General features: G+C 39.2%; 1 protein-coding gene across 1 annotated transcript in view; it reads left to right on the forward strand.

Annotated features, from left to right (window-relative positions):
* Nucleotides 1-25,345, forward strand: part of LOC115512104 (regulatory factor X associated protein) — a 79,147-nt gene that overhangs the window by 13,233 nt on the left and 40,569 nt on the right. Inside the window, exons 3-4 of the mRNA XM_032593436.1 lie at nucleotides 11,463-11,631; nucleotides 16,132-16,246. Of these exons, the coding sequence (XP_032449327.1) occupies nucleotides 11,463-11,631; nucleotides 16,132-16,246 (284 nt within the window). The remainder of the gene's footprint in view (nucleotides 1-11,462; nucleotides 11,632-16,131; nucleotides 16,247-25,345) is intronic.

Raw genomic sequence — 25,345 nt, forward strand, 5'->3', positions numbered from 1 at the left:
AAAGTTCAATTTGCTTTTGTTTGGTATACGATTCATGTATATAATAAATATGCATCAATTAAGAGTACATGACCATTTGGCAATGATTTCTTGGATATGACATCAAAAGTGTAGGCAACAAAAGAAAAAAGTAGATAAATTAAACTTACTAAAACTACAAACTTTTGTGCATCAAAGGACACTATCAACAGAGTGAAAAGGCAACCTACAGAATGGGAAAGATATTTGCAAATCATGTATTTGATAAGGGATTAATATCTAGAATACATTTTTAAACACCTGCAACTCAAAAACAACAGAAAATAAACAACCCACCTTAAAAATGGGAAAAGGACTTGGATAAACATTTCTCCAAAGAAAATACACAAATGACCAGTAAGCACAAATCACTAGTCATTAGGGTAATACAAATCCAAACCACAAAGAGATACCATTTCATATCCATTATAATGACTGTTACTAAAAACAAAAACAAAACCAGAAAATAACAGGTGTTGGTGAGGATGTGGAGACACTGGAACCCTCATACACTGCGAGTGGGATTGTAACGAGGTGCAGCCATGATGGAAAACAGTATGGCAGTTCCTCAGAAAATTAAATACAGAATTACCATATGATCCAGCAAGTCCACTTCTAGATATATACCTGATGAAATTGAAAATAGGGACTTGAACAGACACCTGTACACTAATATTCATGTCAGCATTATTTACAATAGCCAAATATATATTTGTTATTATATTTATATTACTGACATATAACATTAGTAATAATTGTTATTATATACTGTTATATTTTTGTATACATTTTGTATACATATACACAATGGAACATTGTTTAACCTTAAAAAGGAAGGAAATTCTGAACAAGGTATATAATATGAATGAACCTTAAAGACATTATGTAGAATTCCCCTGGAAAGCCATCTGGCCCTGGGCTCTTATTTTTTGGGAGATTTTTGATTACTAATTCAATTTCTTTACTGGTTATGGGTCTGTTCAAATTTTCTTTCTTCTTGTTTCAGTTTCAGCAGTTTATAATGTTCCTAGGAATTTGTCCATTTCTTCCAGATTACCCATTTTATTGGCATAGAATTGCTCATAATATTCTCTTATTACTGTTTTTATTTCTGTTGTGTTGGTTGTGATCTCTCCTCTTTCATTCTTGATTTGATTTATTTGGGTCCTTTCCTTTTTCTTTTTGATCAAACTGGCCAGAGGTTTATCAATTTTGTTAATTCTTTCAAAGAACCAGCTCCCAGTTTCACTGATCTGCTCTGTTGTTTTTTTTTTTTAATTTCACTATCATTGACTTATGCTCTAATCTTTATTATTTCCTGTTTTCTGCTGGTTTTGGGTTTTATTTGCTGTTCTTTTTCCAGCTCTTTAAGGTGTAAGGTTAGGTTGTGTATTTGAGACCTTTATTCCTTCTTTAGGAAGGCCTGGATTGCTATATACTTCCCTCTGCATCCCAGAGGTTTTGGACTATGGTGTTATAATTTTCATTGGCTTCCATGTACTTTTTAATTTCCTCTTTAATTTCTTGGCTAGCCCATTCATTCTTTAGGAGGATGTTCTTTAGTTTCCAAGTATTCATTGTCTTCCCCAATTTTTTCTTGTGGTTGATTTTGAGTTTCATAGCATTGTGGTCTCCTATGGAATAAAGACAGTCTCTTCAGCAAATGGTGCTGCGAAAACTGGACAGTGACATGCAGAAAAATGAACCTGGACCACTTTCTTACACCATACACAAAAATAAACTCAAAATGGATGAAAGACCTAACCATAATACAGAAAGCCACCAAAATCCTAGAGGAGAAAGCAGGCAAAAATCTCTTTGACCTTGGCCGCAGCAACTTCTTACTCAACACGTCTCTGGAGGCAAGAGAAACAAAAGCAAAAATGCACTGTTGGAACCTCATCAAGAATAAAAGCTTCTTTCTGCACAGTGAAGGAAACAATCAGCAAAACTAAAAGGCAACCAATGGAATGGGAGAAGATATTTGCAAATGACATATCAGATAAAGGGTTAGTATCCAAAATCGATAAAGAATTTATCAAACTCAACACCCAAAAAACAAATAATCCAATGAAGAAATGGGCATAAGACATGAGTAGACACTTCTCCAAAGAAGACATCCATATGTCTAACAGACACATGAAAAAATGCTCAACATCCCTCATCATCATGGAAACACAAATTAAAACGACAATGAGATACCACCTCACACCAGTCAGAATGGCTAGAACTAACAATTCAGGCAACAACAGATGTTGGCAAGGATGCGGAGAAAGAGGATCTCTTTTGCACTGCTGGTGGGAATGCAAACTGGTGCAGCCACTCTGGAAAACAGTATGGAGGTTCCGCAAAAAATTAAAATAGAACTACCCTATGACCCAGCAATTGCACTATTAGGTATCTATCCAAGGGATACAGGTACGCTGTTTTGAAGGAGCACATGCACCCCAATGTTTATAGCAGCGCTACTGACAATAGCCAAAGTATGGAAATAGCCCAAATGTCCATGAATGGATAAAGAAGATACAGTACACACACACACACACACACACACACACACACACACACACAAATGGAATATTACTCAGCAATCAAAAACAATGAAATCTTGCCATTTGCAACAATGTGAATGGAACTACAGGGTATTATGCTAAGCAAAATAAGTCAGTCAGAGAAAGACAAATATCATATGACTTCACTCATGTGTGGAATTTAAGATACAAAACAGATGAATGAACATAAGGGAAGGGAAGCAAAAATAACACAAAAACAGGGAGGGGACAAAACATAAGAGACTCTTTCATACAGAGAACAAACTAAGGGTTGCTGGAAGGGCTGTGGGGGGAGGGATGGGCTAAATGGGTGAGGGGCATTGAGGACACTTGTTGGGATGAGCACTGGGTGTTGTACAAAGGGGATGATCACTGGAATCTCCTGAAAACATTATAGCACTATATGCTAACTAACCTGGATGTAAATTATCAATAAATAAGTAAATAAATAAATGACATTATGTGATGTGTGAGATAAGCCAGACGCAGAAGGACAAACATTATATCATTCCACTTATTTGAAGTATCTAGATTAGTCAAATTCATAGAAACAAACAATAGAATGATGGTCACCAGGGGCTGGGGCTAAGAGAGGATGAGAAGTTATTGCTGAATGGGTATGGAGCTTCAGTTTGGAAGATGAAAAGTTTTGGAGATGGCTGTACAACAGTGTAGATGCACTTTATGTCACTGAACTGTGTACATAAAAATGGTTAACTTTTATGTTGTGTCTACTTTACCACAATAAAAATAATAATAAAAGGAACACGACTTAAATGTATGTACATCTGAATGGCAGAGCATTCTTCGTCCTCTGCACAAGGGCATATGTCCAATTAATGCTTGGGAAAGGAAGAAAGGAGGGAGGAAAGGACATCCATCTTGGAATTATGACAGGGAGACGTTATTTTCCTGTGTATGTCTTTGAAGGATACAAATATTTGGCACCCTGAGAGATACCAGCAATATGTTCTCCCAGAACATGGAGACTTTTCTCAACATCTAACCTGCCCTCCTCCATCTTCCCAAATTCTGACCCCACAGTGTTTTCAACCTCACAACGGCTGCCAAATTTGCAAAAGTTAAGGGGAACTTCTGATAAGTCCTCAGTGAAATTAGTAGGAAAATCCATACCACCTTTCCTAAGCATGCAAACAGAACTGCATTCAGGCAAAAGCCTCCATTTGATATCATGTATAGGAGAAAAGGAAAGTCTACCCACATGCCTAACACCACTCCCAAATGACAGTCAGGCTCAGTGTAATAAGTGTCTTCAAGTTGCTGGGCCATGACCCAGAGCCTAATTATGATGAATTAAAATAAGCAAACTTTGCTCATTTCTCTTCTCCTGAAGTCTATGTTTGGCACCTTATTTTAATTGAAATCTTTGGAATTAAATACTACTAACATTGACACATACAATATGGGGTAATTCTTCTAAAAGATCAGTAAAGTTTAAAACCCTGCAATGCTTTCAACTTAAAATATCATTCTATGTTTAGGGAAGACGTCAAAGACAACAGTTTCCTTTTATTACAGATCACCTAGAAGACAGATAATATTTAATATGTGTGAGGATAAATCTGCAAAGAAAAGGAAACGTCAAAAGGCTGCTGTTAGACTCTATGGTATGCCAGTGTTTAAACACTGAAAAACCAATAAAATGTCATTTCACATTTAAAGTAAGCATGCTAATCTCCAGATAGAGAAGTTATAGGAATTCTTTTTTCCTTTAAAAAAACTTATATTCTGACAGTAACTTCTGATATTAATATTAATGCATGTTATTTTACAAACAAAATTGGTGTCGGCAGCTTAGGATACAACGTTTCACAGCAAAGGGAGAAAATATAATAGGAGAATGGGATGGAAGAACTCTTATTTTACCATTATTTTTAAATCTCTTCATTAGAAAGTATGTAATTCTATGAAGGCAGAAACCATATTATTTTGCTCATTTCTATATTCTCCCAACAATGCTAGCACATAATAGGTATTTCATAAGTATTTGTTAAGTGGATACATAAAAGTGCAAAGTTAGGTATTCACTTAATGTATTTCAAAGGAAAGTTGCCAAAAACAGGCCCCCCAAATCAGTTACAGAACTGAAACCTCATCTCACTAGGGTGACGTGACTGCCACATGACTAGCTAGTGGCAGAGTTCCAACAGAGACCAGTGTCCTCACTTCCCCAGAAATTCATGTTTCAGTTTAAAGGAGCAGAGTGAAGATTCCATGTTGCTACATCAAGCTCTTCTCCAGTTATTCCCTAACAGCTGAGACAGGAAATGAGACAAGGAAGGATGAGCATCCAGCTTTCTTCAACCACTGAGAATAAAGACAGAGAGCAAAATGCCAACAGGAATGGGAGCAGATCTTGAACAAACAAGGGAAAAGAGGAGAGGGCCAGAAAGAGTCATCCTTCCTAGGTTTGAAGATTTAGCATTATTTTCACAACTCCCTTCATTTGCTCTGAACTAATGAATGTTCTCTGGGTCCTTCTCAGTACGAGCCTTCAACATCAAAGAAATGATTACAATGCTAAATGTTTTTTCCTATACCAAATGTGTACCATTTTATTGAGTTTAAAGGAGATGTACCACTATATACCAAATAAAAAATAATGTTTCATATAATTAGTATTTATTTTTCCAACTACATACTTTTTGGGTAACATGTAGTTACATCCCAAGGCTTACTAAAAAGACTTAATTTCTACTTTACTGAAAAATATAGAAGTTTCCATTTTTATTAAAAAACACATCAGGGGAAAGAGAAACAATTGTAAAATACAGACAATATTTAGATTCCAAAGAAAAGAGGAACATTGTATTTCCTTTAATTTTTTTTAATGTTTATTTATTCGAGAGAGAGAGAAATAGAGTGCAAGGGGGAGAGGGACAGAGAGAGAGGGAGACACAGAATCTGAAGAAGGCATCAGGCTCTGAGCTGTCAGCACAGAGCCCGACAGGAGGCTTGAACCCACAAACGTCAAGATCATGACCTGAGCCCAAGTCAGACACCTAACCAACTGAACTGCCCAGGCGTCCCTGTTTTTAAACAAATTATAAAAAGAGATGATCTAGGGGCGCCTGGGTGGCTCAGTCGGTTGAGCATCCGACTTCGGCTCAGGTCACGATCTCACGGTTCGTGACTTCGAGCCCCGCGTCAGGCTCTAGGCTGATGGCTCAGAGCCTGGAGCCTGCTTCCAATTCTGTGTCTTCCTCTCTCTCTGCCCCTCCCCCATTCATGCTCTGTCTCTCTCTGTCTCAAAAATAAATAAACATTAAAAAAAAAAAAAGAGAGAAGATCTAGTTAGAAAGCACTGGTCAGTGTATATGGTAAAAAAGCAGTATCTATCCTCTGTCCTGCCATCTCTTCAGTTTTACTAGAGCCAATGCTGAGACCCATTATCAGTCATTACCCAATACTGTCTGTAGGATTTCTTAATTCAGTCATGAATATAAGCATAGAGTTTAGGTACCGGGAAAGAAGTGGTATAAGTGGAAATGAAATTTGTTTCCAATGAAATAAAGGCTTTACAGCACACTCAATATAAAATGAAGTACCCTTCTCCCAACATATATTCAACAAGCGCTGGCTGATATTTTCCTTACCTGGGGTAGATGGTTCTCATTCCCTTTCTACACAGCAGAGCCTGTTATACTAGCCAATTGTTTCTAAATTCTACCCCTTGAGAATTACAAAGAATGTTAGTAAATGCTACAAGAGAAACAAAATCTGTAATTAACCAAAAAGTCCAAAAAGACCCTGGCTTAAAGAAAATGATTAGAATGATTTGTTTGCTACCAGTTTTTCACACTCCTTTAATATGCTAATGTGAATAGAGAATCTCCAAAAAAGGGATTAATATGAACTGTTTTCCAAACTTTTTTGGCACCTTTTTTTTCTCAAAGCATCTTGGGGAGAAAATGTCTTTTTCTCTTTACCTGTGTCAGAAAAGGCACCTTCAGCCATGCTTAGCTCTAGTTTCTGAGTGGAAATCAATTCTCATATCATTTCCCTATTTAAAATCTGTCAGCAGTTTAAAATACTTCAGAATATTTTAAGAAGATAAAATCCTGGGGTGCCTGGGTGGCTCAGTCGGTTAAGAGTCCGACTTCACTCAGGTCATGATCTCACGGTTCATGGGTTCGAGCCCCGCGTCGGTCTCTGTGCTGACAGCTCAGAGCCTGGGGCCTGCTTTGGATTCTGTGTCTCCCTCTCTCTCTCTGCCCCTCCACCACTTGTGCTCTATCTCTCAAAAATAAATAAACGTTAAAAAAATTTTCTTAAAAAAAAAAAAAAGAAAAGAAAAGAACATAAAATCCTGATTTTGGCTTGTAATTCTGACCCCTACCTGAATCTGCAGCTTCGTCCCTTAACTTGTCCCAGTTAAGCCCTTAGAAGGTGCCCTCCCGGGGCGCCTGGGTGGCTCGGTCGGTTAAGCGACCGACTTCAGCTCAGGTCATGATCTCACGGTTCGTGAGTTCGACCCCCGCGTCGGCTCTGTGCTGACAGCTTGGAGCCTGCTTCCGATTCTGTGTCTCCCTCTCTCTCTGCCCCTCCCCTGTTCATGCTCTGTCTCTCTCTGTCTCTCTCTGTCTCAAAAATAAGTAAACATTAAAAAAAAAATTAAAAAAAAAAAAAAAAGAAGGTGCCCTCCCGTCCCTGGGCTTTTGTGCACCGCCATTCCATAGACTGCAAGAGCTGCTTGCTGGGGAATGGCCCCTTCCTGGCGCTCTGGCCTGGCAGACATCACCCCACCCAGTCTGGTCTGGGTTCCTCCGTGCCTGTACCTCCTCCGCCGTGCCACAGCTCCAGTGACCGTTCACTTGTCTTTCCCACTCCTTCTGCATAATAGGTACTGTTTAAATGTTTGTTGAAATGGATGGATGAATGAAGAGTTCTCACCTAACAGAAGTGATGAGGATGGGGAAGGCAGGGATTTAATGTCAACAGACTGTGAAAGAACACTCTGCTTTATACTAAACTCTTGGTTTTCCATGTGACACATTGTGCAGCCTATTTAAATCACCAAGGAACTGGCCGAAACCCTACCATTTATGGTAAAGAGAAAATTTCACTTTTATTTTTGACCATGTTGGACATATAAACATCCTGCAGCATAAAATCTACACACATATATTCTTCCATCCACTGGTGAATCATTCATCTATGATTCTATTTTTCCATTACTACCAGATTCTCTTTCTTGACATTTGAGGACTCTAATTAGCAAGAAGCTGCTTTTTCTTTCAGTATTATAGAAATATTTTTTAAGGGAAAGGAGAAATTAATGATTCCAAATAAATATCAGCCCCATTTATGCCTTATGAAGCAGGACATATAGGTTCGAATGTGTCCCGGAGGTAGAAGCTGGGATTCTGTCTTATGCAGATGAACAAACATTGCCAAAGTCCACAACTGCATGCTTGCATGAAGCCTCCAAATCCTAACGAGCTCCATCACTGTGGCCAAGGGCCGCAGTCTGACAGGTCTGCCAGCAGCACTGCTGAACTGCTAATGGGTTTTCCTGCCTCTCTGCTCAAGTACAACAGAAAGGTTGTGTGCTAAAACTTCCAACTAGTAAGAGGGAAGAAAAAAGAACTGCGATAATTTTCTGAAATCATAAATTAGGAAATTTATTTTTTACTTCCTCATCTCGTTGCTTTTTTTTTTCCTCTTCAGTTTAATAGAGTCCTGAAGTCAAATGTAAGATGCCCTAACTTATTGTTTATATGGATTATAGTAATCGGAATCAGGACTGCATGGATGCAGGGAGAAAGTAGCCATCTATTCCAGGCGGCCACCTAGATGGTGTGCTTTCCTTTTCAAAAATAATACCACTTACACCTTTTCTGAAAGCCTGAAAAACAGAGAGCTAGAATATAAGATAATAAAGGCCTGTCTTCTTGGAGAAGTCTGTCGGATTTGGCCTATGCAATATAATGCTTTATATTAACGTTATGTTTGACACTCCTTTATGTATAAACATACATGCACAAATATGAAGGCACTAGATCCCAGAAGGTCAAATTGTTTTTGAAATACAACCATACCCTGGGGCGCCTGGGTGGCGCAGTCGGTTAAGCGTCCGACTTCAGCCAGGTCACGATCTCGCGGTCCGTGAGTTCGAGCCCCGTGTCGGGCTCTGGGCTGATGGCTCGGAGCCTGGAGCCTGTTTCCGATTCTGTGTCTCCCTCTCTCTCTGCCCCTCCCCCGTTCATGCTCTGTCTCTGTCTGTCCCAAAAATAAATACACGTTGAAATACAACCATACCCCTAAAGACTTCATCTACTTCATAGTTTTGCTTAGTGATAGAATTAGTTTAAATTACATATATACGTTTAATCTATTTCCCCATTTAATCTATCATAGTGCTAAACACTCCATAAATATGTGGTGAAATCAATGTTTTGTACAATGACAGGATTAAAAATATTTAAAAGCAGCGTACCTGGGTGGCTCAGTTGGTTGAGCATCTGACTCTTGATTTCATCTCACATCATGATCTCACAGATCGTGGGATTAAGCCCCACATCAGGCTCTAAGCTAACAGCACAGGTCCTGCTTGGGATTCTCTCTCTCCCTCTCTCTCTGCCCCTCTCCCACTCGTGCTCACTTGCTCTCTCTCTCTCTGTCTTTCAAAATAAACAAATAAACTTTTGGGGCACCTGGGTCAGTTAGGCATTCAACTTTGTCTCAGGTCATGATCTTGCATTGCAGTCTGTGGGTTGGAGCCCCGCATCAGGCTCTGTGCTGACAGCTCAGAGCCTGGAACCTGCTTCAGATTCTGTGTCTCCCTTTCTCTCTGTCCCTCCTCCACTTGCATTCTCTCTCTCTCTCTCTCAAAAATAAATAAGCATTTTAAATAATTAAATAAACTTTAAAAAAATGTTTTAAAAACAAAATGAAGCAAAATCATAACATTTTTCTGCAAAAACAGTAGAAGTTATTACTCTTTAGTGTGTCAGAACTTTTGATTCACTATAACTTATAAGGATGGCCCCTGGAGTTACAGAATGAGCATGTCCTAATGCTGGGATAATATAGACCCACTGCACTTTCAGTTCTGCTGAAAGTGTACAAAGCAGTTCTGCTTTGATTCTGCTCTGAACATGTCGGTAGCACCTGGCTGGTTTGTCTGACACCGTATCTCTCTGCTAGCTATTGAACAGAATGTTGAATTTGGTATCATCTTTGCTTTGTATACCTTGATTTAACACTAGTTCTCTCTTTCTATTTTACCAATCCTGAGGAAAACCAAAATATTTCACGTTGAAAATATTACGCATGGCATTAAGAACACTTACTCAAAGAGGTGGCAGATTGAAAAACGGCTCTCCAAAAGACGTCCATGTTCTAATTCCTGGAACCTGTGAATGCTACCTTATTTGGGAAGAGGGTCTTTGCTGATGAGACACATACCCTGAGATGAGGAGGTTACACTGGATTATCTGGGTGGGCACTGAATGCCATCACATGTACCCTTACAAGAAAGGGATGAGAGACAGACACAGGGAGGAGAAAGTGATGTGACGATAGCGCAGAGCCTGGAGTGATGCGGCCATGAGCCAAGGAATGCCAGCTGCCCCCGGAAGTCAGAAGAGCCAAGGGAGGGTTCTTCCCTAGAGCTGCCAGAGGGGACATGGTCTTGTCAACACTTTGATTTCAGACTTTGAGGCTCTAGCGCTGTTAGAAAATAAATCTGTGTTGTTTTAAGCCATCAACTTTCTGACAATTTGTTGCAGCAGGCACAGAAAACTGTAGTGTCATTTCCCCTTTAAGAAATTACAGATTAGGAAGGGCAATAAAACAGGTTCACAGGTAACAACAGTATGAGGTGTCAAATCACAAGTACCCCCCAAAAATGCAGAGGGCTATTCTTGGAAGTTACTCTTGTAGAAATATATAATATGGGGGGGGGAACCCACTAAACCTAACTGGCAATATGAAAAGTATGGTTTTACTGCAACATACTAGATATAAATTACAAATGAAGAGGACAGGGCAGATGTCAAGAGCTCACAGTGAGATGAACTTGACCAGATTTGGCAAATAATCAGCTGGCAAAGGAAGAAGTCAAAGAGAGGGCTGGAAATGTGTGTCAGAAGAGATGGTAGTTGTTAAAATAGAGATAAAGAACACAGGAAGAAGAACAGATTTAGGAAAGGTGGATGAGTTCAGTTTTAAATACACTAACTGCAAATTATTGGCAAGATGTGTACATGATAACAAAATTCAGGAAGCAGGAAATGTGGAATGGCCCCAAGAGAGAGGTTGAGGCTGAACATAGAGGAAGATGCGGGTATCATCCATACGTATGATAGTTACAGCCAAGATATTGGGTACAATTTATAAGAGATGGGGTGTAGAATACCCATTATTTGAAATTTTTTTTAAAGTTTATTTATTTATTGAGAGAGAGAGAGAGAGAGAGCATGAGCAGAGGAGCGGCAGAGCAAGAGGGAGAGAGAGAATCCCAAGCAGACTCTGTGCTGTCAGCTCAGAGCCTGATGCAGGGCTTGATCCCTCAAATCATGAGATCATGACCTGAGCCAAAATCAAGAGTCAGACGCTTAACGAACCAAGCCACCCAGACACCCCTGGAATACTCATTCTTAAGTAGAGTGGGAAGTATGGAGAATGTCTCTATGAGGAATGTAACAGAATATCCAGGAGTTTTAAAAAATATGCCATTGTGAGTTCCTCACACATGCTGAGAAGAAACAAGGCTGAGAGGAAATGGTATAGACAGAGCTTCCCAATCAGCATGCCTATGACACTGTGTCTTCAATGGGTTGCAGGTCTGCTGCAAGAAATTGATCCCCACAAGCTTCAGTATGGCTAGTAGATTCTTTTTGTTTGTTTGTTTGTTTTGGCTGATAGATTCTTGAGGGGTCAGAGTTCTCCAGTCTCCTTCAGCTATGAACAGCTTCAATGTGAAGCTCCACGCAGAGTGGCCAAAGCAGAGCAGGATCTGATGATGTGCCCTGTGGAAACCTCACTGTTTCGTGGTGGCCAAGAATTTGAAGAGATTATCATTTTAAAAGTCTTGGTTAGGTGGGGCACCTGGGTAGATCGGTCAATTGAGCATATGACTCTTGGTATCGGCTCAGGTCATGATCTCACCGTTTGTGAGTTCAAGCCCCATGTTGGGCTCTGCGCTGACAGTGTGGAGCCTGCTTAGGATTCTCTCTCTCTCCCCATCTCTCTCTGCCCTTCCCCTGATTGTGCTCTCTTTCTCTCTCAAAATAAATAAATAGACTTTTAACATAAAATCAAAGTCTTGGTTAGGAATTGCAAGCCAATCAAATTCATTCTATGAGGTCAGCATCACCCTGATACCAAAACCAGATAAAGACTTCACTAAAAAGAGAACTACAGGCCAATATCCCTGATGAATATGGATGCAAAAATTCTCAATAAAATACTAGTAGATCAAATCCAACAGTATATTAAAAGAATCATTCATCACAATCAAGTTGGATTTATTCTTAGACTGCAAATGTGGTTCAATGTTTGCCAATCAATGTGATACACCACCTAAGAACCATATTTTCCTTTCAGCTGATGTAGAAAAAGTATTTGACAAAGTGCAACATTGATTCATGATAAAAATAAAAAAAATTTAAAAAACCTCAACAAAGTAGAGACAGAGGGAACATACCTCAACATAATAAAGGCCATATACAAAAAACCCACAACTAATATTATCCTCAATGGGGAACAATGGACAGCTTTTCCTCTAAGGTCAGGAACAAGACAGGGATGTCCACTCTTACTACTGTTATTTAACATATTACTGGAAGTCCTATCAGAGGAATCAAACAACACAAAGAAATAAAGTGCATCCAAATAAGCAGGGAAGAAGCCAAATTTTAAATATTTTAACTAAAGGGACACCTGGGTGGCTCAGTCGGCTCATGTCATGATCTCACAGCTCGTGAGTTCGAGCCCCACATTGGGCTCTGTGCTGACAGCTCAGGGCCTGGAGCCTGCTTGGGATTCTGTGTCTCCCTCTCTCTGTCCCTCCCTGCTCACACACTGTCTCTCTCTCTCTCTCTCTCTCTCTCTCTCTCTCTCTCAAAAATCAACACTAAAAAAATTAAATATTTTAAATATGACATGATACTCTATATAGTAGACCCAAAGACGCCATCAAAAAACTGTTGGAACTGATACACGAATTCAGTAAAGTTGCAGGATATAAAATCAACACACAGAAATCTGTTGCATTTCTATACACCAACAACAAAGCAGTAGAAAGAGAAATCAAGGAAAAAAATCCCATTTAAAACTGCATCAAAAACCATAAATTATCTAGGAATAAACCTAACCAAAAAGGTAAAAGATCTGTACTCTGAAAACTATAAAACACTGATGAAAGAAACTGAAGAGGACACAAAGAAATGGAAAAACATTCCACGCTCATGGACTGGTAGAATAAATTATCATTAAAATGTCTATAGCCCTCAGAGCAATCTATATATTTAATGCAATCTCTTTCAAAATACCACCAGCTTTTTTCACAGAGCTAAAACAATCCTAAAATGTATATGAAACTACAAAAGACCCTGAATAGCCAAAGCAATCCAGAAAAAGAAAAGCAAAGCTGGAGGCATCACAATTCCAGACTTCAAGTTATATTACAAAGCTGTAGTGATCAAGACAGTATGGTACTGGCATAAAAACAGACACATAGATCAATAGAAAAGAACAGAAAACCCAGATATGAACCCACAACTATATGGTCAATTAATCTTCAACAAAGCAGAAAAGGATATATCCAATGGAAAAAAGATGTGTCTTCAATAAATGGTGCTGGAAAAACTGGACAGCAACATGCAAAAGAATGAAACTGGACCACTTTTTACACCATAAACAAATATAAATTCAAAATGGATTAAAGACCTAAATGTGAGATAGGAAACCATTAAAATCCTAGAGAGCACAAATAGTAACCTCTTTTTTTTAATGTTTATTTATTTTTGAGAGAGAGCACATGCAAGCAGGGGAGGGACAGGAAAAGAGGGGGACAGAGGATCTGAAGTGGGAAAGGTGTGCTGTCACAGGTGCTGACAGCAGACAGCCCAATGTGGGGCTTGAACTCATGAACCTCAAGATCATGACCTGAGCCAAAGTCAGACATTTAACCAACTGAGCCACCCAGGCACCCCTGTAACCTCTTTGACATTGGGTGTACCAACTTCTTACTAGATATGTCTCCTAAGGCAAGGGAAACAAAAGCAAAAATAAACTATTGGGGGGTGCCTGGGTGGCTCAGTCAGTTAAGCGTCTGACTTCAGCTCAGGTCATGATCTCACAGTCTGTGAGTTCAAGCCCCGCCTCAGGCTTGTGCTGACAGCTCAGAGCCTGGAGCCTGCTTCGGATTCTGTGTCTCCCTCTCTCTCTGCCCCTCCCCTGCTCATGCTCTGTCTCTCCTGTCTCAAAAATAAATAAAAACATTAAAAATAAATAAGCTATTGGAACTACATCAAAATAAAAAGCTTCTGCACAGCAAAGGAAACAATCAACAAAATTAATAGGCAACCTATGGAATGGGAGAAGATATTTGCAAATAAAATATCTGATAAAGGGTTAGTATCCAAAATATAAAAAGAACTTATAAAAGTCAACACCCATAAAAACAAACAATCCAGTTTAAAAAATAGGCAGAAGACATGAATAGACATTTTTCCAAAGAAGACATACAGATGGCCAACAGACATATGAAAAGATGTTCAACATCACTCATCATCAGGGAAATACAGATCAAAACTACAATGAGATATTACCTCACACCAGTCAGAATGGTTAAAATTAATAACATAGGAAACAACAGGTGTTGGCAAGGATGTGGAAAAAGGGGAACTCTCTTATACTGTTGGCAGGAATGCAAACTGCTGCAGCTACTCTGGAAGACAGTATAAAGGTTCCTAAAATGTTAAAAATAGAACTACTCTACAATCCAGCAATTGTACTATTTACCCAAAGGATACAAAAATAATAATTTGAAGGGATACCTGCACCCCAATGTTTATAGCAGCATAATTAACAATAGCCAAATTATGGAAAGCACCCAAATGTCCATTGACTGATGAATGGATAAAGAGGATGTGGTATACACACACACACACACACACACACACACACACACACACACAGAATATTACTCAGCTATCAAAAAGAATGCAATCTTGCCATTTGCAGCAATGTAGATACAGCTCAAGAGTATTATGCTATGAAAATAAGTCAGTCATAGAAAGACAGTAGCATATTATTTCACTTTTATGTGGTATTTAAGAAACAAAATAAATATACATAAGGGAGAAAAAGAGAGGAAAACCAAGAAATAGACCCTTAACTATAGAGAACAAACTGATGTTACCAGAGGGGAGGTGGGTGGTGGGATAGGTTAAATAGGAAATAGGGATTAAGTAGAGCACTTGTGATGAGCACTGGATATTGTCTGTGCTTAATCACTAAATTCTACACTTAAACCTAATATTACACTGCATGTTAACTAACTGGAATTTAAATAAAAAACTTGAAAAAAAAAAGGAATTGCAAGCTATTCAAGCATAAAACCTATTATAAAGAGGTTATAGTCACAGAAGCAAACTCCAATGTCTCAAGAAAAAGTTTTTTTTAAAAAAAGTTTCTTTTGGAAGGTTTTAATTCTATTTTTCTTTTTTTTTTTAATTTTTTTTTCAACGTTTATTTATTTTTGGGACAGAGAGAGACAGAGCATGAACGGGGGAGGGTCAGAGAGAGAGGGAGACACAGAATTGGAAACAGGCTCCAGGCTCTGAGCGATCAGCCCAGAGCCCGATGCGGGGCTCGAACTCACGGACCGCAAGATCGTGACCTGGCTGAAGTCGGACGCTTAACCGACTGCGCCACCCAGGCGCCCCTAATTCTATTTTTCTTATCATATGTATGTAATATAAAGAAAATACAAGCTGTTGTCTGCCAAACTTCCCATACAGCCACCTCCAAATCCCCTCCTGTTTACCCTCAGTGTGCAATATTATTATTTTACTGTGTGTGTCATGATATAAAAAAGATTGAAAAGCACTGATATAGAGAGACAAGGGGTATCAAATCAGATCCTTGTGAAATATCTCCATTACAGGAGAGAGGGCGGTGAAGAAAAGACACAGAGAGGGTAAGTATCTGGCATTTGGGAGACAAGTCCTGCCTGAAAAGGTGGAAAATTTCCCCAAAGGAAATGGATTTAGATGCTGGGCCACCAAAATAGATAATACTTGTCCCAAACAGGTCGGCAATGCCAAATATCACAGAAAAGTGCAATAAAGATTAAAAAATATCCATGGGATTTGATAATTAGGAAGCACTAGAAATGCTAGCAGCATCCATTACAGGACAGGCAAGGAAAGGCCACACAATAGGGAGCTGGGGTGGAGGTGGGGGAATGGTGTGGACAGAAATAAATAAACTGCTCTTTTAAGAAGGTTATTGTGAGAAAAGTAGTGGAAGTGGAGGGGAGCAAGGATCAGGGGATGTCAGACTTGCATGTGTTTCTACCTCAAAGGTAAATCGGCAGCCCAGAGGCAAGTTTAAAGAGGAGATATTTGTAACTGCAGAGGAAGGCATACCCTTGACAGAGAAAGCTCCTGAAGAAGCTGAAGGGATGAGATTGAGCCCAGGTAAAAGGATGGATCTTGGATAGATGTACACTGGCTCAAGAGAAGGCAGGCAAGGATGGCACAAATCACTTCACCAATCAGAAATTAGGAAGCTGAGGTGGCTGTGTCTGGGAGCTCTCTTTTCTCTGTTTTCCAGGGATACAGACTGAGACATATTAGAAATGGAAAAAACAATGGGTTTGGCGGGGTGCCTGGGTGGCTCAGTAGGTTAAGTGTCCGACTCTTGGTTTTGGCTCAGGTCGTGATCTCTTGGCTTTGTGGATTCAAACCCCACATCAGGCTCTGCACTGGTTGGTGTGGTGCCTGCTTCAGATTCTCTCTCTCTCTCTGCCCCTCCCCAATTGCGCTGTCTCTCTCTCTCTAATAAATAAACTTAAAAACATTTTTTTAAGGGTTTGACAATTAGAAGGTCATTTATGACCTTTGCAAAGACAGTTTTAGTGCTTTATTGAACCAACAGGTATTTATCATACTAGTGAATGGGGCACAAGACTGGAGGTCCCGAAACGAGAGTCCTGGATTTTAGATTTAGCTTTTCACTCAATTAGTTCTTCATAAGTGAAGGCACCTTTTGGGGACTTATTTCCTCAAAATGGAAGAGTTGGAAGAAATAATGACTTCATCCATGTCCAACACTTATAATATTTGTCTGCTCTATACAAGGCACAGGCCTGGCCAAATATGAAATACAAAGATGCAACAAGATGCAACAGGGATTGGGCCCTCAACGGCATCACTGCCTCCAAAAGCAATTACTACTAACAATAAGTCATCTTGTTCCAGGAAGTGCTCCTTCTCAGGTCAAGGTCAGCTGTTAGGGGAAAAGCACTGAAATTTATATTTTAAGGGGAAAAATATAACCAATTTCTAGTATGATTTTTAAAAATACTATCAAACTTGGACTGAAAATCTCAAGACCTTTAGCTACCTAATAAAGTTATTCCTCAACATGATAAATCTGAGAAATGAATGAGTCACAGATTTAGGGGTCCTTTAATAAGTGAGAAAATTTGGTATTAATTTGAATACTGTGAGTTTTATCTGAATCTGTCCCTTGGATGTTTAGCACAACACACTAAATGGAAAGTTGTGACTGCACATGTTATATTTTTTAAGACAAAATAGATTCTGCCAACTTCTGAGCTAAAGGAACAGAAAATACAGGCACACATAATGAAGACTGTCGAAATGTGATATAAAAAAAAGATGTATGATGTTATCTCACACATCTTCCCATCAACATGTTCATTATAATGCATTCTTTTGTTCTATCCTATTCGGAATTTCTAGCTGTCTATTTGTACATTGATTTTGCACCTCCCACCACAGAGCTTAGAAACATTGACAAGCATCTTCCCATACTCTAAAATGCTGCAGTATGAGGAGGAGGACATTTCTATTGCTTTAATCTTCATAAAGAATGCTCACGTGGCTAATTTGTTCAGTTCCAAGTCTTTGGTATCTTGTCACTCCTTTTGAATATAAAGATGTCTAGGCTGACCTCCTTTTCCCAAAAAGGATCCTTAGTATAGCTCTGATTGGATTCAAAGTGCTACCAAGCTCTTTGCAGAAGAAAGGCTATGTTAGAAGAAGTACAGATTATTCCAGAGGTGTGTCTGTACCATTCCAACCCATCATTATCAAGATGTGCAAATCACCCATCATTGGTAACTAATTCTCTGTTGTGGCAAATTAGTTTATGATCACTTACCTCCCCTCCTCCCAAAGCCCCTGCTTCTATGTCAAACATCTCTGAGGTTCTCCTAAAGGGATGGGGTTGCTTCCTTGTTTTACTTCCAACATATGATTGTGTTGAATGAAAGGCAGTGGGCAGCCAAGTGACTGCAGAATTGAGAGTTAAGAAGACCTGACTGCAAGCCCTTCTCCTGCTACTTATTTGCTGTGTAATGTTTAGCAGTTACTTAACCAGATGTTCAATTTATTCCTCTGTAAAAGAAAGATTAATAATACCCACCTGACCTACAACATGAGGCTGCTGTGAAGAAGAAAAGGAAATAGATGACATAGAACATTTTTTAACCTATTCTTATGACTTGGCTTGCTATGGTGGGACAGCAAAGGCAAGCAACCTGAGCACTGATTTTCTCCCCAAAGCAGGCAAGACCTTTCCTTCTGCCTGGACTGCTTCTTCCTTTGAGCAAGACTACATGGGACCACCCTTTGAAGGAATACGGATGCAGGGGCCAGCCCTGCTTCCTACAGGCCTGTCCTTACATTCTGGTGTCTCAGGGTGGGGCACTGGGACTGGTTTTTGTTCGTTTGCTTGCTTGCTTGTTTGTTTTTGGTAATTTCAAATCTCTGTTCTGAAGCTTTTTTCCCAGAATTATGGGAAGTCAGACAGTAGTATTTTATTTTATTATTTCGTTTCATTTCATTTCCATTTCATTTCACTTTATTTTTGAGAGAGAGAGCATGTGCATGAGTCCAGGGGAGGGGCAGAGGGAGAGAGAGAAAGAGAGACAGAGACAGAGAGAGAGAGAGAGAGAGAGACAGAGAGAGAGAGAGAGACAGACAGAATCTTAAGTAGGCTCCATGCTCAGCGTGGAGTCTAACACGGGCCTCAATCTTACGACTCTGGATCATGACCCGAGCCAAAAATCCAGACTTGGGCAGTCAACTGACTGAGCCACCCAGGTACCCCAGAACAGTAGCTATTTTATTTTTTTATTTTTATTTTATTTTATGTTTAAATGTTTATTTTTTTATTTTTGAGAGACAATGGGGGACAGGGAGCAGAGAGAGGAAAACACAGAATCTGAAGTGGGCTCCAGGCTCTGAGCTGTCAGCACAGTGTGATGTGGGGCTCAAACTCACTAACTGAACTGATGCATAGGGGCACTTGTACCCCAATGTTTATAGCAGCACTCTCAACAATAGCCAAATTGTGGAAAAAGCCTAAATGTCCATCAACTGATGAATGGATAAAGAAATTGTGGTTTATATACACAATGGAGTACTACATGGCAATGAGAAAGAATGAAATATGGCCCTTTGTAGCAACGTGGATGGAACTGGAGAGTGTGATGCTAAGTGAAATAAGCCATACAGAGAAAGACAGATACCATATGTTTTCACTCTTATGTGGATCCTGAGAAACTTAACAGAAACCCATGGGGGAGGGGAAGGAAAAAAAAATGAGGTTAGAGTGGGAGAGAGCCAAAACATAAGAGACTCTTAAAAACTGAGAACAAACTGAGCGTTGATGGGGGGTGGGAGGGAGGGTAGGGTAGGTGATGGGCATTGAAGAGGGCATCTTTTGGGATGAGCACTGGGTGTTGTATGGAAACCAATTTGACAATAAATTTCATATATTAAAAAAAATAAACATTAAAAAAATACAAAAAAAAAAAAAAAACCTCACTGAGAGATCATGATCTGAGCTGAAGTCAGACGCTTAACCAACTGAGCCACCCAGGTACCCAGAACAGTAGTTACTTTAAACAGATTTTTATCTTCTATATAACAAAAAACACTATTAAACAAGGAATCATTGGTGTTCACATCAAACAAAAATATGACATTTAAAGTGACCAAAATGCAGCCACTGTTTCTGTTCAAGTCACTGCATAACTTCGTCCCATCTTGGAATCTGATATGAGGCCAAACCCAGCAGAGAATGACAGACTATTGGAATTTTTTCCACCAAAGTCACTTCTATTACCTCCAAATAAACTAATGAGTTTCAATTAAAACTCCTGAAGTCCATTTTCAAATATTCTGAACCCACATATTTATCCTCTTAGTCAAATCAGGATTCTAGGGATAGACAAATTTCCTGTTAGTCAAGATCAGTTATGACTGTTTATCTATTCCTGAAGTAAAAGCTGAGCCACTGTAACTTCAGAAAATAACACCCAGTATCATCAATGTGAATTGCTCTGAGTATGTCTAACTTCCAAAGAAAGACCTACCTCCTCAAAAATTAATGTTTTTTTAAAAACTATTCTATATTAATCTTTTATAAATAATATGAGACATTGATACCACATTAAAGGATCCAATTACTTCTTTTAAAAAGTATTTTTATTTTTCTCAATTTCATTTTTACCGTGTGATTCAAAATAAATGGCATTCTATCATGAACAGTATTGTCACACGTATTACCTCATTTTAATCTCAAATTACTGTCCCTATCTTGCAGATACAGATTCCATGTCATAGCACAATGCTGGTGCAAAATAGATATCTGAATGAATGAATCAATCAACTGATTAACTGATTGATTTTAAGTGACCTGCCCAAGCTTCAATAGCTAGGAAGATCAGACTTGAGCCCATAACTTTGGCCCACTGTTCTTTCTACTGCGTCACACCCCCTCTGCTCTTGCTAACAACACAACAAAAAAAGTTTAAGCAAATTGTCACATCTAATATAGATTTACAAGCACCTGATTATACTTCCTCTCAAGCACATATGGAAGTGTTGATTCCAGATTCTAAGGAAATATACTAAAATGGAATTCATTATGATTAAGAACTAGAAATTATCTTGTCTTTATCTCTTCTCTGGATATGCTCTAAAGAAGGTATCAATTTTACATTTCAAAACAGATTGTTCTCTTATTCCATTCCTAGAATTTTTACCATTGTTGAGAATCCTAGCAAGTCACAAGTAGCCATGTAATTGTGGGCTCAGGAGTTAGGTGGGAATGTAATTTGGCAACAATTGCTTTAGAAATTAGCCAGATATGTTATATAGATTGTGCATCCCTTTCTCAGTAAGATCTAGTGTAGGAAGGAAACACAGCAATCATGGAATAGAGACTTCAGTGTTCTTCCCACAGAGCAAAATTTCTTAAAAAATCTGAAGGCTGTGACTGAGAGAACTCCTTTATTATGCTATTGCTAGAGAGCAGACTTTAATATTATCACACTGAACAGACAGAGAACAGAGTATAAAGCCTGATGAGGAACAGAATGACCACTAAAGAGGCCAAGAGTCCAGTTCCTAGACCTTCCCATAATATTTTAAGTATAATCACAAAGCAAGCTCTGAGGAAACATTGAAGTGAAAGACAGTACAGCCTTATACCCCATTACATATCTTTCACAAAATAATGATCCATTTTCTCCTGCACTCAGGTCAGGAGAGACCAAACAGCACGTTACCTGATGAGATCACACCCTGAAAAACATAACTTCAAGCATACCTCATTTACCGACTGGCACTGAAAAGCAGGTAAAACTTTACCCTTTAGGGGAAAAAGAAAGATAATCAACAACCTGTATGTGCTATATTCATTTTTTTTTTTTTTTGCTATATTCATTTTTTAAAGCAACAGAATGCTGAGATCAACTCTCGAGTTCTTACTCACACATTCATAGACTCAGAGTGAGGGTTAGGAGTCACAACCAACTCTTGAAACATAATGGGTCAATGGGATATCAATATTGATTTTCGTTATAACCAGTCACCAAACTCATGGGATCCACCGCAATGCAGTGGAATATGTGTGTTGTGCCATTTTTGCCATTGTGGTGGTTATTAAAGACATTCAAGAGTGAAAATGTATGAGTTTCTCATTTTGTCAAAGAACTTACAAGAAATGTATCTTCCAGGTGTGCCTGGGTGGCTCAGTTGGTTCAGCATCCAATTCCTGATTTTGGCTCAGGTCATGATCTAGCAGTTGTGAGACTGAGCCCCTTGTCGGACTCTGTGCTGAGCATGGGGTCTGCTCAAGATTCTCTGTCTCTCTGTTCCTCTCCCCCTCCCCAGAGCTCGCTTACTCACTCTCTCCCTCTCTCTCTCTCTCAAGGAAAAAAAAAAAGTATCCTCCATACCACATTCCCTGCCCCAATAAAATGCAAAAAAAAAAAAAAAAAAAAAGACTACATACTTCCATTGCCCGCTTTCATGTGATGCTGCCCTAAGGACCACAAAGCCTTGGGCTATTCCTCTAAGGGGTGGGGTGTGCTGGGAGAATGCATGAGAATCACAGACTTTTTTTTTTTTAAGAATTTTTTTAAAATTTATTTTTGAGACAGAGAGAGACAGAGCATGAGCAGGGGAGGGGCAGAGAGAGAGGGAGACACAGAATCTGAAGCAGGCTCCAGGCTCTGAGCTGTTAGCACAGAGCCCGACACAGGGCTCGAACTCACGGACTGCCAGATCATGACCTGAGCTGAAGTCGGACGCTTAACCAACTGAGCCACCAGGCTCCCTGAGAATCACAGACTTATGTGTTAACTGCAAATGTCCTTGGCAGCTCCGGGATTGGGTGTGTACAGCCCTATAGTAAATGAGTGAAAGGGCTATGTCAAGTCTAAACCTGATCCTCACTTTCATATGGTGTCTTCTTCCCACAAACACGCACGCACACACACACACACACACAGAAGGAACAGACATCATGCTTAATACTGGTTCATCCTGTATCTTTAAAAAATTAATGCTGTTTGCCAAAACTGTATAAAGATTTATGTTTCTAAGTCAAAATCAGAGATTACATAATGTACCTTTCAGCAGAATCAAATGCAAAATGTGTTATGACCTAATAGAGAAAATTAAAAAAAAAAACACTTAGGTGATGAATTATCTGGATTATGGTATTTTCTAGCAAATTAAAGATTTAGCAGAAAAACTTCTGTTTAAATGCTTATGGCTTTACATATTTCTACACTGTATTAGTTGTTTTCCTACCTTACTATGTATGGCATGTTAAAACTGCTCTATGACAGGACTGGATAGTTCCTAGGAAAAGTAGGAGATGGTACCCATGATGGGTATTACACAGAGTGTTATGAGAGTGTAGACTAGAAGCAGAAGATGCCCATCAAACTCAAAGAGGGTAAGAATTCGGGGAGAGAGAGGGAGGGTTTCTGTTTCTAAGAAAGTGGTTCTTAAGGTTTTAATGGCCATGAATCCTTCACCTGCCATATAATTTCACCTGTTTAATAAAGCATTATTTTTAGCCTTACATCTACCTACTTATTTTTCTTTATAAAATATTTATTCAAATATGCTTTTTAAATTCTTCCAATACCCCAAAAAGCAGGTGGGGAAAGCAGTGTTACTTATACTTCATAGATAAGGCAACAGAAATCATGGAGTTAAGTTTCAGAGATTAAGACTGAAACTCTTGCTCTCTGGCTTAGCTCTCTTCCCACTAGATCAGCTTTCAAACTGCCCTCTGAGTACCCCTTTGGGAACCAATGGAGGTGGGGAAACTGAGTGTTTGGGTTTTACCAAGGATAGCTACTTGTTTCTTGGTTTTACATGTTGGATTTCTATGTTAGTATTTGAATAAAGAGCTAAATTTATTTGGTTAAATTAACTATTTCTTAATTAATGTACTTATCTCTTCTTTATTCACTATAGTATTTATTATTTACTGTAAAATATATCATTATTATAATGTGAAAAATGTAAACACTTGGGTAAAGTATCAAACTTATGATATAAAAACTATATAACGTTTCATCATAGAAACCTAGATTAAAAGAAGCTAGGGGTGCTTGGGTAGCTCAGCTGGCTAAGCGTCATCCCAGTCCTGATTTTGGCTCAGGTCATGATCTCACAGTTCATGACAGTGAAGAGCCTGCTTGGTATTCTTTCTCCCTCTCTCTTTGCCCCTCTCCCACTTGCATGCATTCTCTCTCTCTCTCTCTCTCTTTCTCTTTCTCTCTCTCTCTCTCTCTCTCTCTCTCTCTCTCTCTCTCTCAAAATAAATAAACTTTAAAAGAAGCTAGACCCTTGGGGCACCTGGGTGGCTCAGTCAGTTGAGCGTCTGACTTCAGCTCAGGTCAGGATCTCACAGATCGTGGTTTCGAGCCCCCTTGTTGGGCTCTGAGCTGTCAGCACAGAGCTTGGAGCCTGCTTCGGATTCTGTCTCCCTCTCTCTCTGCACTTCCCCTGCTCATACTCTGTGTCTCTCTCTCTCTCTCAAAAATAAACACACATTAAAAAAAATTGAAAAAAAAAGAAGAAGAAGCTAGACCCCTTCCTTAATAAGATTCCTGAACTTAGTAGGAATGAATAAGATGAAATGAAACATCCAAGGACTGATCCTGGTCTCTGGGAATAGTGGTGATGAAGTAATGGGCTAGGTCTTGAACAAGAGCTCAGCTCTCTTTCCTGGACAGAGCAGACCAAGCCTACAGAAGGCAGCAACTGAACCAAAACTGAACAAAGGGTTAGAAAAGAAGCAGAAGTACAAGGAATAAACTTAGGCTGGGGTTGGTAGGGTAGAGTAGTGGGGGAAAACAGTGTAGAGAACTGATGAAATGGAGGAGAAATGAAGAAAAGAAAAACATAGAAAAATATATGAGGAAGAAAACAGGATAACTTTATGACTCATTGTTTATGGGAAGGAGAAAGAAAGAAAATGGAAAAGAACAATTTCCAAGTTTTCAGTTCCATAGACTGGGTATATCCTGACAACTATGACTCAAAATAGCAAGTAGAAGCGAGTCTGGGGAGGGAAGAGGAAGAATTTAGTGTGGGATATACTTAAGAATTTAGTGTAGGATATCCATGGAAAGACACAGATCTGATGGTAGAGTGTGTGAGGGGATATCTAAAGGAAAGTTCTACCTGAGCTGGAGATATTTAGGAGTCATCAGCATCCACATGTCTATTAGACCTATGAGAGCGGAGAAGAGCAGCCAGAGAGTACACAATGTGAGAAAAGAGGAAGGTCACAGTGGAAGACAGGGAATACTACGGAAGGGCCCATAGCAGAAATGATAAAGGGAGGCCAAAGAGATGGAAAAAAAGCAACTAAGTGGTATAAGGAAAAAGGGAGTTTTGAGAAGAAGAAATGCACATTCAGCATAAAGGACTGTTATGCACTGAAAACAATCCTTTGAATTCAGTAGTTAAGAAGTTGTTGAGAAACTTACTGAGGGCAAATTGAGTGTCCAGAATGTTAAAAGTTTAAGAAATGTGAAATGGAAAATTCAAATGATGATAAAATCCAGTGGGGAGAGGGGTGCCTAAGGAGTAGGGCACCAGAATGAAAAGAAAGTAAAATCAACAGAGTTAAGACAATAGAACAAACAACCAAATGTGCTGTTGAAATATACCAAGATGGCTGTTTGTGTAGTTGGGAGTGGATAAACAAAGTGCCATAGTCTCCAG

This window comes from Lynx canadensis, chromosome A1 (assembly GCF_007474595.2).
Source record: "Lynx canadensis isolate LIC74 chromosome A1, mLynCan4.pri.v2, whole genome shotgun sequence".
Lineage (NCBI taxonomy): Eukaryota > Metazoa > Chordata > Mammalia > Carnivora > Felidae > Lynx > Lynx canadensis.